This window comes from Gossypium hirsutum, chromosome A01, assembly GCF_007990345.1.
Source record: "Gossypium hirsutum isolate 1008001.06 chromosome A01, Gossypium_hirsutum_v2.1, whole genome shotgun sequence".
In the NCBI taxonomy this organism is placed as follows: Eukaryota; Viridiplantae; Streptophyta; class Magnoliopsida; order Malvales; family Malvaceae; genus Gossypium; species Gossypium hirsutum.
Window position 1 is genome coordinate 112,340,330 of NC_053424.1, and position 14,268 is coordinate 112,354,597.

General features: G+C 34.8%; 1 protein-coding gene and 1 long non-coding RNA gene across 2 annotated transcripts; both read right to left on the reverse strand.

Annotated features, from left to right (window-relative positions):
* Positions 1–3: 3 nt before the first annotated feature.
* LOC107925861 (heavy metal-associated isoprenylated plant protein 24) lies at positions 4–1,157 on the reverse strand. The gene is made up of 2 exons (XM_016856593.2): positions 601–1,157; positions 4–529 (listed from the first exon to the last, which is right to left on the reverse strand). Exons 1-2 carry the CDS (start codon positions 755–757, stop codon positions 234–236), a joined length of 453 nt encoding a protein of 150 aa, XP_016712082.1. The 5' UTR covers positions 758–1,157; the 3' UTR covers positions 4–233.
* Positions 1,158–5,850: 4,693 nt separating this feature from the next.
* On the reverse strand, positions 5,851–6,788 carry LOC107925869 (uncharacterized). The gene is made up of 2 exons (XR_001692077.2): positions 6,619–6,788; positions 5,851–6,319 (listed from the first exon to the last, which is right to left on the reverse strand). It is a non-coding gene; the product is annotated as an uncharacterized lncRNA (long non-coding RNA).
* Positions 6,789–14,268: the final 7,480 nt, after the last annotated feature.

Here is a 14,268-nt window from a genome sequence, read left to right on the forward strand (position 1 = left end):
ATCTTATTTTACTAACCTTTTTTTATTAATATAATTATATTTTCCAGAGGAAAAAAACAGAAGGACAACTATAGAGACGATGCTAATACACATCAAATCAATAATTGTCCCAAAGCTACTCATACAGTTCCCCTCATTTGCTCACAACGTAGCACAAAATCTCCAAGAAAAATTTGTGTTGCAAGTAAAACTTTACAATCCTCTTATTACCACTTGTTATTATTATTAGTGTTTTACATGATGGAGCAAGCATTAGGGTTATCATCACTGAACAAGTTGGTGTAGCGGTTGTCAATGGTGGTCTCAGAAACGGTGGCACTGGCCGGAACCTTCCTGACATGATTGGGAGGAGCTTTCTTGTCGTAAGCTTGAGCCACATAAGGATTAGCCACCAGAGTGTAAGGCACATAAGGCCACAATTCCACCTTCTTCTTGGTTGACTGCGCAGCCGCCAGTACTTTCTTTGCCTCTACGTAACCCGTCACGGTGGCCTTTTGTTGTTTTAAGTCCACGTCCACAGACTTTGCCCCTACCAAAATCCAGCATTAATTTATAGTGATTGATTCATAATTTATTTGGTATATGGTAAATGAAGGTTACCCTTTACGCCGGAGAGGACCTTCTTGACCTTACGAGCACAACCTTCACAATCCATCCTGATTTTGAGAGCTACAGTTTGAATTTGCTTCTTCTTCTTCTTCTTCTTCACGCTGCTAAGCAAATCAGAGATGTATTCCAAGGTGCCTTCTACTCCCATCTTTTGTAATATGATTTGAAGGATTAGTATACTGGATTTTGATCCAAACAAATAAAGAACTATATATATAAGATGGGTCAAGTCTTGGGTTGAAGACAAGGACTATTCCACACTACCTTTCGTCTCAAATGGATATATATAAAAATAAATGCAAAAGAAAGAAGCGTAAAGACTAGAAAGTAGGGAAGTGGGATACTCTTGGTCGCCATGGAAACCTTTGCATGCATGGATTTATAGAGAGAGAATGTAATATTTAACCGAACAAATAAAACATCTTAATTAAGGTGATATATATTGAGTTTAATTTTAGGAGTACAAGATATTAAAAAGTGGGGTTTCTCCTGGAAACTCCACGAAACTTCCTTGGGACATACAGGATTTTCTCCCTTTTCACTCTTTGTTCTCATGGAGGAACCAACACTAAAGTTTTTTGCTTTATAAAAATCTTCCCTTTAAACCTTCACTTTTTCCTTGATTTTTTATATATAACCTTATGTTGATGGAGAATATTAGAGAAAAAAAAGTGTTTAATTAGATGTTTATTAAGAATTACGTATTTAGTAAAAGGAAATTGAAAATTCAATCCAATTCACTCAATAACAGAGTTTAATGCTTTAGAAATACTAATTAATGTGAAAGCCAAGCAGGTGAAAGTGCCCCATGGAAGGAGACAAAAATATACATAAGTTTAAAAAACAAATATTACCTTCTAAAACCCCATCTAAAAGTAGATCAAATTAAAAAACCTTCCATAAATCTCTTTACTTTTTCGAAAAATCAAACCAAATTTTCTTAAAAAAAGCCATACTTAATAAATGTTCCAACATTAAAAATTCATCGATTAAATCTTTTGACTAATGATTTTTGTTGTTTACTATAACTATAGCTGCTCAACTACGTGTCGTAATATTGAAATGGCCACAAAATTCAAACTTATCAAAAAGTAAATATTATTTTAAAAATTAAAAAATTTATTTAAAAATTCGAGTTCAGAATAAACCTAAATAAATATATATTTAAGTTTATTTTAATCTAGATAACTATTTATCTATGTTCATTCAAGATATAATTTTAAAAAAATTTCAAAATATATTAAAAATTATACATCATAATTCAATTAAGATCATATTTAAATGAACCCGACGTTCATGTTCAAGTTCATTTTGGACTTCAATTTTTTGAATTTTGCACGTTAATAACAATAATTATTAACATCGATTATCACATAAATATTATGACAATTAAATTGATAATTGTTAATTGATATGTCAACACAATAATAGTCAATGATAGTTATTATTTAAAAATTCAATTGATAGATTTTAATATCAAATTTAATTGATTTTTTGAAAAAAATAATAATGCTTATTAACCCTTTAACCAATCAATAAATATATATTTTAAAAATAAATTAAGTGTGGAATAACGCCAAATTAGAAGTAAAGAACAAATAGTAGGAAAGATTTGTTTTCAACGAAATTATGTAAATGTTCAATAATGGAGTAGTGATACTAGGAATGGATTGCGATGGCACCAGCAGTTGCCACGTTCATGCCAGGAGATATGAAAATGACACGTGGATATAGAAGATTCTTAAAAGGGATTGATTGCCACGTGGCAGAGAAAATTACTGATTGGATAGAGTTAGCTTTGGACTTGTTTGAAAGGAGTGTGCTATTAGTGTCCCACTAAACAAATTTGATTGGTGGAGTGCATTGGGCGGTGGGATAAATATAAAATTATACTTGTATTAAGTCTTAACTTAATTGCTATAAGTTGAATATTTTGAAATGTATTATTTTTTTATTTATGAGTTAAAGAAAGATTATAAATAATTATAAATATCGTGTAAAATATATATATATAATTTAAATTTATTAATATATATATATAAACAAAAGTTGCACATAAATTACTACCTTTCTTCAATACATGAGATTGCTTGACAACTTAACTAAATTCAATCATCACCAAGAATTTGGTTTTGTAACTTTTAGGTAAAAAACCAGTGCAGTGTATCTCAATTTTGGAAGCTTAATTCACCTTTTTCGAAAAATTAGAAATAATTTAATTTTGTCAATTTTAAAAATAAGTAATTAAATGTGGTTAATATTTTTTATCAATTTTACATAATTTTAATTGATATAATAAATTTAGTTGTGAATGTTTATACATTTTATCAATTCGGTCATGGTTGGTCAATTTTGCTTGCAGCGTGTGTAAATTTATAAATATTGAGGCTAAATTTGTTAATTTTTTTTATAATCAAGATCAAGTTAATAAAATTTGTAAACATCGAGAGTAAAATTTATTATTATACCAATCAAAATAATGTAAAATTGACGAAATACATTAATTTTATGATTAATTATCCAAAATTTCTCACTTTCAAAATTTAGAGGGATAGAAAAATTATTTTTACCTAAAATTTGTCAAGCCTTATAAAAGAAACCATTTACTATTTCTTCTTTAAGTTGAAGCATGGAATCTTTCAAGTTTTTAATTTATGAATGATACTAAAATTTTATTTTTTTTATAGAGAGATAGATATTGTTGATGTATGAGTTTAATAAGAAGGAGATACAAAAGAAAATATGTGATAGTGTTGATGGAAGCTCGTTCACCCTCTCTAGCGAAGGGTTGGAGAGTAAAGAGAGTGGACATGATGGAAGTGGAGGATAAAGTGGCAGAGTGCAAGATAAAGTGTTTGGAGAGTCGATCTCTGCTCCATCATTTTGGGGACTATTTATAGGTGTGGTCCCATGTTAAGTAACATTAACGTGGCGGATTCGCTATCAGACCATCATTGTAGGACCCATGGGGTGGATGTCCATGATGGGACGAGTATCCTTGTGATAGAATGTATTTTGTCATTCCTTTTAATTCATTGTACAAAATGGTTGAACGCATGTTAAGTTTGTGACCTAAAGGATCACGTTCTTAACAAAAGACTGAGTGCCTGAAGGAACGAGTGGTGGTCTCCTTTCGTAAAGAACAAGTGACTTTTTTCCTCGAGCAACTGCCTCCTACCAAGCCGGATAGCTAAGTCGGAAGGTAGAGCTTCTGATGGTCTCTTGGTTCTTCTTGGGTGGGGACACTCCTCAAATGACCTATCGCACTGTAACGTATCCTAAGTTAAAAGAGGTATAACAAATTCCCATGCTCATGAGACAAATCTATGATTGTATCAACAAATTCAACAGAATTAACGTGAATTATTACGCATATATAATAAATAATCATTAAGAAAGAAAACTGTTCTACATTTAGACATTGGGTATTGATTAATATCCCTACCAGAGTCTGTGAACCACAGCCATAAGAATGAAGTTCATAAATTATACCAACCTAATTTGGGACTCATAACAAGTAGCATATCTCCATCTTGCAGCAGGGAAATCAATTTTATTGCCATCCTTAATTAATGAACATTTGTGGTGAGACCCCCCGGGTAGAGACCCTAGTGGCCCAGTCAAATACTTGTTTTGTAAGCAAGCAGCTGTATCATAATACTTGGCAATCCCTGATGCCATACCAGTGTTATCAACAAACTTGCCGTCGCCATCACTGTTACCACCTTGGTCTGCTAGGAAGGAATATCATCAATTATTTTCCCCACCACCTTATAAATTTAGGTGAACTGCCAAATACTCTGATAATTATTAGTCATTTATATATGTGGAATCAATGGCTTTCTAGGATATATATATTTTTTATGAAAAAAAATAAATTAATATAGATTTAATGTAACATTTGGTATTTGAGTTTGACATTATTTTTTAACGTGATATTTGTCTTAATTTTTGGTCCAATCCAGTATATGTATTTGTCAAAAGTTATATATTTTTATATCCAAAGTTAAGGGTGTTAACTTTTATTTAATTCAAGTTTTAGGGTAATTTGATGAAAGTTAATTGCTAATATTTTTAAGTTTGAATTTTTCATATTTTCGTTAATATAATAAAATGATGGTTAATTGTGAATTTATTTAATTTTGTGTTTAATTTCAAGTTTCAAGGTTGGTTTGATGAAAGTTAATTGCTAATATTATTAGCTAATTATGAATTTTCATCAAATAAACTCTAAAACTCGAATTAAATATTAAAAAATTAACACGGCCACTTTTAGGTATCAAAATGTACAACGTTTGTCAAATATAGATATCACATTAGAGAAAATAACGCAAGTATCACATTAAAAAAATGTAAAATTTAAAAATCGCGATTCATATAATATAAGTTCATGAACTTAGCATGGTGATAGATGAAGCTAAAGCAAAGTCCTCATCCACTAAATAATTTGAGAAATGATTGGCTTTCATTTTGGTATGTGGAAGAAGGTATTATTAGAAGACCCCACAGAGCAAAACGATACACACCCATCATAAAATTTTACAACAACTCAATAATTGCCCAAAAATTGAAACTCATCTTGGTAGGGTTTCATAGTCTTTACTCATTTTTGTTAAAAGGGAAAGGTTAGAGGGAACCAATTTGTTATTACATCTTTTTATTTCATGGCAGTCCTTCTTCCTTGATTCATTGCCATTGAAAAAGTTCAAAATTTGTGGATGAGAAACAGTATACTAGACTCAACTACTTCACAACAAACTACAATTTAATATTCAAAGTTCCAATACTGTATGTGTCATGGACACTAATCCAATGTCATATTTGTGTTATGAATTTAACATATTCATATTATATTTATATTTACAAAACTAATAAAAACTTATGTTATTATATCTCTACCTCATTTACTCAAAAACATTTTTCTAAAGTATGATTTTATTATATGTAGATCTCATTATATATATCTAGTATAAAAATAGCTGTGACAGTAAGATTAGATACTATAATAATACTATAGCGTGAAAGAAAAAGTATGCTAAACGCACCGCACCCGATCGCCCATCCAAACCCATCCTAAGCATGTAATACCACAAGCAAAAGAGAAGCTAGCCAGAAGCCAAAAGTGGGCTAATTAAAAAAGCATATTAAAAGGTGTACCCATGGATCTTTCTCATGGATGAAATTCAAAAAGTGTGTTCTACCAAAAAAAAAATTCCACTAAGATCACATGGAAAACTTCTAGATCCCAAAAATTATTAATACCTTTTCGGACCTTATATGGCATGAACCACACACAATCTGCACCTCTCATATTTTATGCATCAAGGTATCATATGGCAACTCTTGACACCACTCTATTGTAAGTGTTATAGGCCAATTTTGGGCCATTTACAATGCCCTCAGCCCAGTTTCATTTACATTAAACTAATATCTATCCAAGTTAACCCAAATTGAACCTAAAACTACCCAAACCCATTAACTACCCACAGCCCGTTTACAATATTCAGCCCAAGTAACCTAAACCCAAATACTCAACCCAAGCTCAGGAGCCCAACTTTAGACTTAGGGTTTCAGAAACTGAAACCCTAACCTTCCCACTTGCGCCGAACCTACCCACCTACCCCCATCGACAAAGTCACCTCAGCGCCGCAACACCCATGCCATGGCCACCAACTCTCCCTACTTACCCTCTGTCACCGGACTGCTCCACCTGCACAAACAAGACACACAGCAGAAGATAGATATAGATAGTGTAACCAAAATGGCTACAAAAAGGCCGATTAAAAAGCTTTGTGGTTGTTGGATTTTTATTGAAATAATACAAGAATAACATCAAAAGCAAACAAATAGTGCAAAGTCAGATTCAAACATCACGAATCAGAGAGCCGAAATACAAAATCCAGGGTGATTTTAATTTCAATTTTGTTTCTTTTTCTCACACATACATATTAAAACAAGTACAAAATTATAACAAAAACACAAAAAACGAAAAAAAGAGAAAAATCTTACCTCTACGGCCACCGTGTACAGTGGCCGGCGCCGGCGCCAGCGAGGCTCCGGTGGCCGGACCCTTGGCCGGAGTCCCACCGGAAATCGCTCTGTCCTCACACTCTCTTTTTTTTTTTTCTTTCCCAACCCCAAATGATTTTTTTTTCTGATTTAAAGGCTATTTAGAGCCCTTGAAAACGGCACCATTTTGGGTTTAAAATCCAGGGCATAAAACGACGTCGTTTTGCCCTGGGTCGGACCATCCGACTCGACCCGCCTCAGGATCCGCGTGTTTTTGTGTGAATGGGATATTTATGCGCGTAGTCCTTCCGCTTTCTGGCATTTATAATCAAGTTTTGCGTTAGTTTTAATTTGGCCCTGAATTTTTACATGGTTTTCAATTTGGTCCCGTACAATACGGTACGTTTTGGAGGCTCGGATTTATTGCGCTTTTGACCCCTCCAAGTTATGCGCGTGTTATAATTAAGTCCCTTTTCTCTGTTTTTATTTTAAATTGGCCCCACAACTCTGTTTTTATTTGATTTTAGTCCTTTTTCGTTTATTTTTATTTCCTTATTAAATACTCTTGTTATTATTATTATTATTATTATTATTATGCATTACTTTACGTTTTATTATATATTCATATATTTATAATACGTACATACTTAATATTTGTATATACTTATGTAATATTATTACTAAGATTTCTATTCTAATATGTATACATCACCTAAATATTTTATTATTATACGTATATATATTATTCATATATTATATACATGTGTTTTTAACACTATACTTTATATATATATCATATATATTTTTAATGTTGTATTATTATTATGTTCTAATACTATATTATGTGTATATTTTTTCACACGTATATTATGTACATATATTTTCTAATATTTTACATATATATTATCATGTATATACTCTCTTTTTTTTGATATCATTAGTTATATTCTTTTTATACATTATTTCGTGTATGTAATTTAGTACCGTAGTTATATATTTTTATAATATTTCATGTATATATTTTCATGCATATATTTTCTTTTATATATCGTGTACATACACTTATACTCTGTTAATTAGTTTTATATACTATTTCATGTGTATATTTCTCATGCTATTTCATATATGTAAAATCCTTATTATTGTTATTAATACTGTATATATTTCATCATATATGTGTATATGTATATATAGTTTTTTCCATTATTTCATTTCAACACTTTATTATTTGTCTCTTTTTCTTTTATAATGTGATTGTACAAATTGGTGTATATATTTCTTATGTACATACATCCTTCAATATATATTATTATGTATATATTTTAACATTAATTGTTATATATATTTTTATCATTTCATGAATATTTCAAATATTATAATAATATATTTCTAACATTATTACTAATTCTATATATATGTGTTTTGACGTACATGTTCTTAATATCATTTTTATGTATGTATATTCATTGTTTCCTCGTATTTGATACTATCATTACATTTAATCTTGCATGCACTGTTATTACGTTTCAATATTATTGTCACATTGATTATCTGCTTCAATATGTACCTAGCTCTTTCATTTTATTTATTTTTATTCCATATCAATTTTGTTTTACATTACTTCGAAAATCACATTCTTGTTTCTAATTAATTTCAATAATCAAAGGCAACATATCGGTTTAACACTAAGTCATCGTTTTCATCGCTATGTTGGGTGAACATCAATCGACTTGTGTTAAAACGGTATATCCTTCTTAAAAAAATAAAAAAGATTGAAAATTCTTGTCTTTTCAAATGAATCACGACTAAATGTTATATTGAACTCGTATTTTTTTTTGAAAATCAAGACAACACGTGTTTATAAGATACCAATTTTGGGCGTCGCGAGGGTGCTAATACCTTCCTCGGGCGTAACCGACTCCCGAACCCTAATTTTTCTCTGGATTTTAACGTAGACCTAAACTCAGCCTTTATTTGTTTTAATAAGAGATCTAATAGGTGTCCGATCACACCTAGGAAAAAGGATCGGTGGCGACTCCCTGTTTATTTCAAAAATCAAACGTCAAATTTCAAACTTTTTTTCAATAAATCGCCACAATTAGCGACCGAGCTAAGCAAATTTTTTACGTCGCTACAGCTGGCGACTCTGCTAGGGACGTTGCATTTTGAGAGTCGAGTTGAATTAAACGCTTGTTGTCAAAATTTTTAAAATTCCTTGTTCAAATTAATGTTTAGTCGTGATCCTAAAATTGTGTTTTTGAAAAATCATGCATTTGCATCGTGTTGTATATATTCTTCTAACTTGTTTTGTCTGGTTGTTTTAAAGCTTTAAATTTTTATGGTTTTAGGTTTGATTTAATTTTTTTTAATAAAACGTAAAGGTTTGTGAGTTTCTCCCCACACACCGTGCACGTGCATTCTTGCATAACATGAGCTCTATACCCAGGCTCCGTCCGTTTAAGTGAAAGTAAACGCTACGCCTTCGTGAGTTAACTCGTCTTTTCGTACAGGCTAGTGAATACTTTCGGGATACATATGACTTATGCTTTCGTGAGTTAACTTGTCCCTTCGCATAGGCATAAGTAAATGTAATCCCTCGAATTGAACTCGTGAGCCTGTGATGGGCTACGACCGAGGCTTCATACTGATCTTAGTAGATGACAGTACGGACAATTCGAGTACCTATCTAGAACCGAAACCGCATATAGTGAACCGTACGAGCCACCTAACTAGAGCCATGTCGAACCTCCATCCGTTAATGGTCACCAAAATAAATACATGGGAGAAACGCCTCTTCCCTTTTATTTTTTTGACATTTACACTTTCTATTTTGATTTTCCGTAATTCATATTTGTTATACTAACTAAGATATTTGTCTGTGTTCTTATTTTGCATCATGCATTATAGGCATCATATTAGGAATGTGTTGACTAGAGATTGGTTGCCAAAAAAACGGGTTTCTAATGGAAGAGTCAATTATGCAAACAACCGAGAAGAATGCCGTGGTTCGGAACTGGTCTCTAAAAACTCAGAAAGAAAAAGGGGATAGTCTAGTGGAGGGATGTATTACTAATCTGCCCGAGCACGTAACTGTGAATGTTTGCCAGAATAACCTTGAAGATTTGGTTCGGGTTTAGAATCAGTGGGATTCCGACACTAGGGGTATCTTTACCGAGAGATATGAAGACATAGCCAATTTGATCGCTGTCAACGTAGACGAACGATTGATCCAAGCCATGGTCAGATTTTGGGATCCAGCTTACCAATGTTTTACCTTCAATCTAGAAGATATGACTCCGACTATAGAGGAGTACGTTGCTTTGATTCGTGTTGAAAATGCGCAATTCTATAAAGTATATGTGAAGGAGCCTAAGCCGATGACCTTCAAGAAGAAGTTAGTGAGATTGACAGATATGACTGACGCATGGGCCGAAAAACAGATAAAGAAGAAAAATGAAACAATTTGCATTCCATGGTCTTCCCTACAAGAATTGGTTCTGAACCATCCTGACATGTTGAAAAGGGTAAATCTGTTTGTTTTGGCCATTTACGGTTTGATCATCTTCCCGAAAGTCCTTGGACACATAGAAGTTGCGGTGGTGGATTTTTAAAAAAAATTAAAACAAGGAATCAACCCCGTCCCTACTATCCTAGCCGAGACCTTCAGATCCTTAAACAGTTGTAGGAAAATAGGGAAAGGACACTTTATCGGATGCGCGCAGTTACTAAATGTCTGGATTTTGAGTCACTTCTGGAAAGTAGAGCGCACACCGTTCCATATGTTTTCAAAAATATTTGCCCCGTTGGAAGCTTATCTCAAGAAAGAATGGCCAAAGGAAGTCACTGAACAGCATTGGGTCTAAGTTTTTCAGAACCTTCGCGCCAAGGATATAACGTGGAGAGCACCGTGGATCCGCCCTTCGGTTCTATTATACAAGGTTGGAAATCAAGATTGGGTACCACTACTCGGGTTATAGGGAGGAGTTGGATATGCCCCTGATAATACTCTAAAATGACGTGTTTTTATACATTAATCATGTGTTTATTTTGAGCTTGAGCCTACTAATTTGAGCTATTTATGTCTTTTTATCTTTTAGGGACTAAATTGGAGGCGAAAAGTAAATTCAAGGGAAAAAGTGTCAATTTGGAGATTAAATTGGCCAATATGCAATGTGGGACAAATATGGTGCCAAAAGTGCGAACATGGAAGGCACAAGGACTTAAAAGCAAATAGAAGAGATTTTATTTTGGAAGACTCTATTTTATTTTATTCTATTAGGATAATTAATATTAAGATAATTATTAGGATTATTCAAATTTAGGATTTTATTTTGATTATCTTTGTTTATCTTTAATTAAATGTATTTATCTTTTTAGAATTTAAGTTCAATTAGACTATCTCCCTAGCACTATAAATAGGGGGTAAAGTGACTCTATTTGAGGGCATCTTTTTCTGTAAACACTCTCCCCCAAAAGTCTTTTATTCTTTCATATTTCTTTTCAATAAAATTTCTTTTTCCATATTTTTATTTATTTGCTTTCCCTCCATTATCATGAGCCACTAAAAAACCCTTCTAGCCAAAAGTTGTCAATATTTCCCCAAAAAGGGTTCTTGAGGCCTAGAATCCATACTTAGCCTTCTCGCCAAGTATTCATCGTTTCTCCGCACTACGGGTTGACGCTTCCGTCCATGGCCCTTAAGAAGTAAGCTTTTCAGCATATGTAAAGGCGGCCGCTTTGTATGTTTTGGAAGGACTGCATAGTCGGTTCGTTAACTTACTGCGTCAGAGGTTAGCGAGCCAAAGAGACAAAATGGCGTGGGATTCGCCATTGAGAAGCGTTGATCTAGCATAGATTACTGGCTAGAGTCAGGTTCCCTAAAAATCTTAAATCTAATCTTTGAAGCTGATGGTCGTAGGCGTCCTCTTCCACTATAACTGGCTTACTTGAGTCGAAAAGGATCATCCAAAAGCCAAGGATTGAGCCCAAGGCGGAATGAGACAACCGGAGGCTGGAACTTTCCCATTAGAATTTATTTTCTCTTAAAACTCTCTTTATTATTTTTATTATTTTCGTAATCATAATTTCAGTAAACTTTAAATTCTATTTTTATTTTATTTTCGCTTCCAAAATCAATTCTTAAATTCTGTTTTTTATTTTTTTCCAGGAACGCAGGTTTTCTTAGGCACGATTCTGCCCAGGATTTCGATAGACAAGAATTCGTATAATCCGGTCTCTGAGGATTCGACCCTACTTCCCCTTTACTATTTCTTTTTTGTTATTTTACAGGGAATATGATATTTTTGGTGCTCTCAACGACCGCATCAGCCCCGCTATTAGTCCAAAGGCAATTTTCTTCGCGACAATTCATACCCGCCAGTGGAGGATTAGCACAGTCTGAGTTCGCTTTTGCGGGAGAAGGGTATATGAAGAGGGTCCGAGACACTGCAAAGTCTTGGAAGAAAATTCATCTGATGGAATTGGCTCTGTATGCTGATACCCTCACTCAAGATTACGACATATGGAGAAAGCAACGGATGAATAGTCAGCAAATCCCGTCAACGAACTACACCGTCCAGAATCTTTTCTCGGAGGAAATGTCGTCTGAGTTAGAAATGGCAAGACAAGAATTTGAACGAGAAAAGGCCAAGATGTCTCGAGAAGAATCGCTTGAACAAAGAGACCAAATGGCCAAGATGATGGAGATGATGTCAGCTTTATTTAAAGGAAAGGGACCCATGCAGAGCCCTGACATCGAGGAACCTCGATCAAGAGTTAATCACAGTCAAGATAAGCTCTATCCCCCAGGATTCACTCCGCCGCATGCCCATGCAACACAAAGAGGGTACACCCAAGGGGAACCCACAGACCTGGAGCAACGGGGGGTGCCACCTGCTCACATAGGGCAAGGAATGTTTGTATCAAACCTGGGGGCTAGTCCTGCTGATCCACTCGTTCCAGATTTAGACGATCCAGCAGAGATAGCTAGGTTGAAAATGAATGATCATGATGTTCAGCACAAGTATAGGAGCTTGGAAGAAAGGCTCAAGGCGATAAAAGGTACTGAAGCCTCTTCTGCATTGAGCGCCAAAGAACTCAGCTTGGTGCCCGATCTGGTTCTGCCTCCGAAGTTCAAGGTACCCGATTTTGAAAAATACGATGGCACGAGATGTCTAAAGGTGCATCTTGTCTTGTTTTGTTGGAAAATGATGGGTTATGTGAACGAAGATAAGCTACTCATACATTGTTTTCAGGATAGTCTAGTAGGATCGACTCTTCGGTGGTACAACCAGCTTAGTAGGGAAAAGATCCGATATTGGAAGTACTTGGCGTCAGCCTTCTGTGAGCAGTACAAGCATGTATCAGATATAGTGCCTGATCGAATGACCCTACAAATGATGGAAAAGAAACCAGCAGAAACTTTTAGACAGTATGCGCAAAGGTGGAGAGATATCTCAGCCCAAGTGGAACCTCCACTAATAAAAACGGAGATAACCGTTTTCTTCATCAACACTTTGAAAGTGCCGTTTTATGACAAACTAGTGGGAAGTGCCACGAATGATTTTGCGGATATTGTAATATCCGGTGAGCTCATAGAGAATGCCGTCAAGAGTGGTAGAATGGAAGGTTTAGAAGGTTCAAAAAGGGCAGCACCCATGAAGAAGAAAGAACCAGAAGCCCACATGGTGGGAATGGGAAGCCGTTATACCCCTAATCCATATCCAAACCAACCCCGACCTCAAAATTATCATCCTTCGAATTTCTATTATCCTCCTCAGACCTCTTATTACCAAGCACCACCTCCTTCCTACCCTGTATACGCCATGAACAACCAAAGGCCCGTCACTATATTCCCACAAAACACTCTACCCGCTCAAAGCCAACCCAGAAATGAACCAAGACCAACAAGGCCCAATCCCGAGAAACAGCAACTCAACCCTATTCCCGTATCGTATGGGGAACTGTACCCATAACTCTTGGAGAAGCAATTAATATCTCCCCATTACATGGCACCCCTAAAACCTCCATACCCGAAATGGTACGATCCTAATGCTAGTTATGCATACCATGCCGGGAACCAGGGGCACTCTATGAAAAACTGTCTGGCCTTCAAAAGGAGAGTTCAAGGACTCATCAATGAGGGTATTTTGCGATTTGATGGCACCGGCGGTACATCCGGGAACCCATTCCCAAACCACGCCGAAGGGAATGTGAGCGCAGTGGAAGAGGAGGACAAATGACAAAGTAGAAGATGGGTTTCTGAAATAAGAACACCTCTGCAGAAAATCTGGGAGGTACTAGCTAAAAAGGGGTTTCTCTATCATCTTAACAGAATATTTGAAGGAAGAAATGAAAAAGGTCAAAGTTTTTGCGAATTCCATGGTTTTGAAGGACACGACATTCAGTCCTGCAAGGAGTTCAGAAGATTACTACAAAACATGATGGATAATAAAGAGATTGAGGTCTTTTATGAAGGAGAAGAGGCCGATAAAGGAGAAATATGCGCCTCTGACCATCAATCGTCAGGTTTCCCGTATAGCGCCGATCGACCGTTAATAATTTATTATGACGTGAAGAAGGAGCCGGTGAAACTAAAAGTGATAATCGAGGTACCATTTCCTTTCCCCTACAAGGACGATAAAGCAGTAC